Source organism: Perkinsus marinus, assembly GCF_000006405.1.
Source record: "Perkinsus marinus ATCC 50983 genomic scaffold scf_1104296928232, whole genome shotgun sequence".
Lineage (NCBI taxonomy): Eukaryota > Perkinsozoa > Perkinsida > Perkinsidae > Perkinsus > Perkinsus marinus.
This window is the reverse complement of record NW_003216891.1, coordinates 1-2,682: the sequence shown is the minus strand read 5'-3', so window position 1 is coordinate 2,682 and position 2,682 is coordinate 1. Positions and strand designations below refer to the sequence as shown.

Here is a 2,682-nt window from a genome sequence, read left to right as displayed (position 1 = left end):
AGTGCTATCCGGACAAGAATGGTATTCATGTTGATGGTCATGAGTTCGTCTGTGAACTCTGGCCTGATACCAATATCGATTCGAACAAAGTAAGTGTAGAAATACTCGTGTAATTTTTTACGACTTTTTTTGCAGAATTTACCGCAAAAATCGTCAGCAAAAGTTCAGAGTAAAACAGTGGAGAAAGAGGCAACGGGGCCGAGTTGTTATCGCACATTTACCGCTAAGCCTTTGGCTTGGATCTTCCTGGGATTGGATGCATGTGGGATGCTTACGCCCCACATGGTTACATCAGTGAGTTGGATTTATCGGGCGCGCGCTTTTTACGTTCATTTCGCTGTTCAGGTTTTGGTGTCTTTCATCCCGTTGATGATCCAGCGCATTAGTCGACACACTGAGCATCTAACTCGGAAGATGTTTAAGCGTTATAAGGAGCTCAGGCCTGTCCTACAGGTGAGGTCGATCCGGAGGCAGCCTCATATGTGTTTTGTAAATTTTAATTGCATATTTAATACCAAAAATAATATAAATCTATTTGATATATTTTTATGGTATGGTATAATTTATCGTAATTGAATATTATATTTTTTCATTATATGGTGAACTTAATACATGTTGTTTTCATGCTGTATGCTGTTCGTGTGCGTGGGAAAAGCAGACTTAAAATTCAGCAGACCTATTCTGGATTTTAAGGGCGACCCTAGGATAGGATTTGGCATGTGAAATTTTAATTCTGGGAGCGCTGTTGAATCTCAGGAGAGATCTATCGAACACGCCGTAGTCTCAGATTGAGGTCGCGAGTTCGAATCCCGGGACCTCCATTTTTTCCAATTGCATTATATTTAATTGTCATTTTTTCAGAGTCTTCTGCTAGCCATTACGCCGATTCCTCCGCTGAAGTCGTTCGTGCCCACCCTCCAAGCTGTTGTGAACCAAGGTCGTGATGCACCCCAAATGGGCACCATCGGCGAATGGTTTGTATCCTTCATGAAGGCTCTTTCAACATTGAGCTTCGACGGCCAAGTTCAGGTAAGGGTAAGTTTTAGTCATTACCTTTTTATCGGTTCGTTTTTAGGTTGTCACGATTATCGTCCCAAACTGGATTCCCTTGATGCATAAAATTATGGCTCACACGTCACTTTCTCATGCGCTGGTTCCCACCAAGGAAGAGCTAACGCATCGAGGTAAGGTTGCAGCGATGCTGTTGTATCGACTCGCTTACGTATCTGGTCAGACGCGAGTTGTGATGGGTGCGGCTGTAAGCCGATTATTGGCCCTTTGTTCAAGTGCCAGAGCTGTGATTACGACTTGTGTGGAGAATGCTATCCGATGCGCAGCAGTTTGCACTGTCCGCTTCACGAATTCAGCTGTATATTACGACCGAAGAATAAAGTGAGTTGGTTACCCTTGAATGAAGACAAGCACCTGTACGGTGTACGATCGTTACGGAATGTGGACCTTATTTAGTTTTAAAGCGATGCCTGAGATATAGTACGTGGTTTCGGCCGATGTGTTCTATCGGTACAATGCTCCGTAAGCGTCCGAGGAATATTCCAAACAACGTACCGGAGGTTCACATGGAACCTGAAACGTGCCCTTGAGTCGCCAATTTATGGTTTTTCTATCAGAAATGTAATATTGATAGCGGTATCAAAAAAGCCGAGACCGCCGCCAAGGAGAAAACCGAGGAGCTAGACACAGATTCGAGCTCAGATTTCGTGGACACTGATGAGCTCGAACAAACCTCTGAAGAAGATTCCCCAAGTGAAGTAGTAGTCGGAGATGGCTCACATGTCTTGTGAGAGGTTTTTGGTCGTAGGAAAAGGGTGGTGAGGCTGAGGGCGGATGCCCTTTCGTTGAAGCTGCAAAGAAAGCGTTGTCTCGTAAAGAACCACACTGAGAGAAATCAGGGTGCCTCGTTTACTCGTCTTGGCTCATCAAGATTATAGTGACGATTCGAATTGATGTCGATGCCGTTGGTAGTTGACCTTTCAGTCACTGTTATTTCTGAGCCAATCCACTCAGGCAGTTTATTTCCGTCAGTTGCCATTTCCTTTTACTGAGGTCTCGAGTTTACTAGTGGCACCATCATCATCAGTCTGTAGAATGAGAGTCCATTTTTAAATGGAAGTAGTGCTGAAAGTCGTCTTATTTCGAGCTATAGTATCTTGATGATATTCATCAGAAGTAGAGTAAACGTTGGAGTCGAGGGCATACTCCTGCACCATGTCGATGAAAGGGGTTGAACTGTGCATCTTGTCCAAGCAAACTTGGCCAGATGCTGTTCAGAATCGGCTCTCAAGGACGAGTCCTCTCTTATCGCCATCGCACATTGTACGACCACTACGAGGCAACTCAGTTCTCGCGACGCCTACTGGTTGTCTCGAGCGGGGCGACGATACTCCTGTAGGAACAGTAGGATCAACAGGTCTCCGTGCACTGTGCCGAACCGCACAGTAAATCGACGCATGTTCTCTCCATGTAAAGTGAACGTGGGAGTGAGAAAAGAGAGTATCACATGGAGTTATCGCATGGTGGAAGATTAATGAGTGTTTAGCTGTTCAGACAGCGATGAGGCTTTATTTCTGCTGTGAATAACTTTCCGTAACGTTTCAATACAGTGTATGCTCTCTGGCAGGTGGAAATCTTCATTTTTACTCGTCTAAACATCTTCCTCACAAT

At 44.7% G+C, this 2,682-nt stretch overlaps 1 protein-coding gene across 1 annotated transcript; it reads left to right on the top strand.

The window, feature by feature from the left end:
* The first annotated feature begins 256 nt into the window (after positions 1-256).
* Positions 257-2,033, top strand: Pmar_PMAR021244 (hypothetical protein). The gene is made up of 7 exons (XM_002788378.1): positions 257-294; positions 346-453; positions 862-1,029; positions 1,076-1,184; positions 1,235-1,392; positions 1,629-1,769; positions 1,820-2,033. The coding sequence occupies exons 1-7, from the start codon at positions 268-270 to the stop codon at positions 1,898-1,900; spliced, it is 792 nt and encodes a 263-aa protein (XP_002788424.1). The 5' UTR covers positions 257-267; the 3' UTR covers positions 1,901-2,033.
* The last annotated feature ends 649 nt before the right edge of the window (positions 2,034-2,682 follow it).

Coding starts and splice junctions, on each gene's coding strand:
- Pmar_PMAR021244 (XM_002788378.1), top strand. CDS start 268: ATGCTTACGCCCCACATGGTTACATCA. Junction 1,030..1,075: donor GCTTCGACGGCCAAGTTCAG/GTAAGGGTAAGT, acceptor GTTCGTTTTTAG/GTTGTCACGATTATCGTCCC. Junction 1,185..1,234: donor GGAAGAGCTAACGCATCGAG/GTAAGGTTGCAG, acceptor GTATCTGGTCAG/ACGCGAGTTGTGATGGGTGC.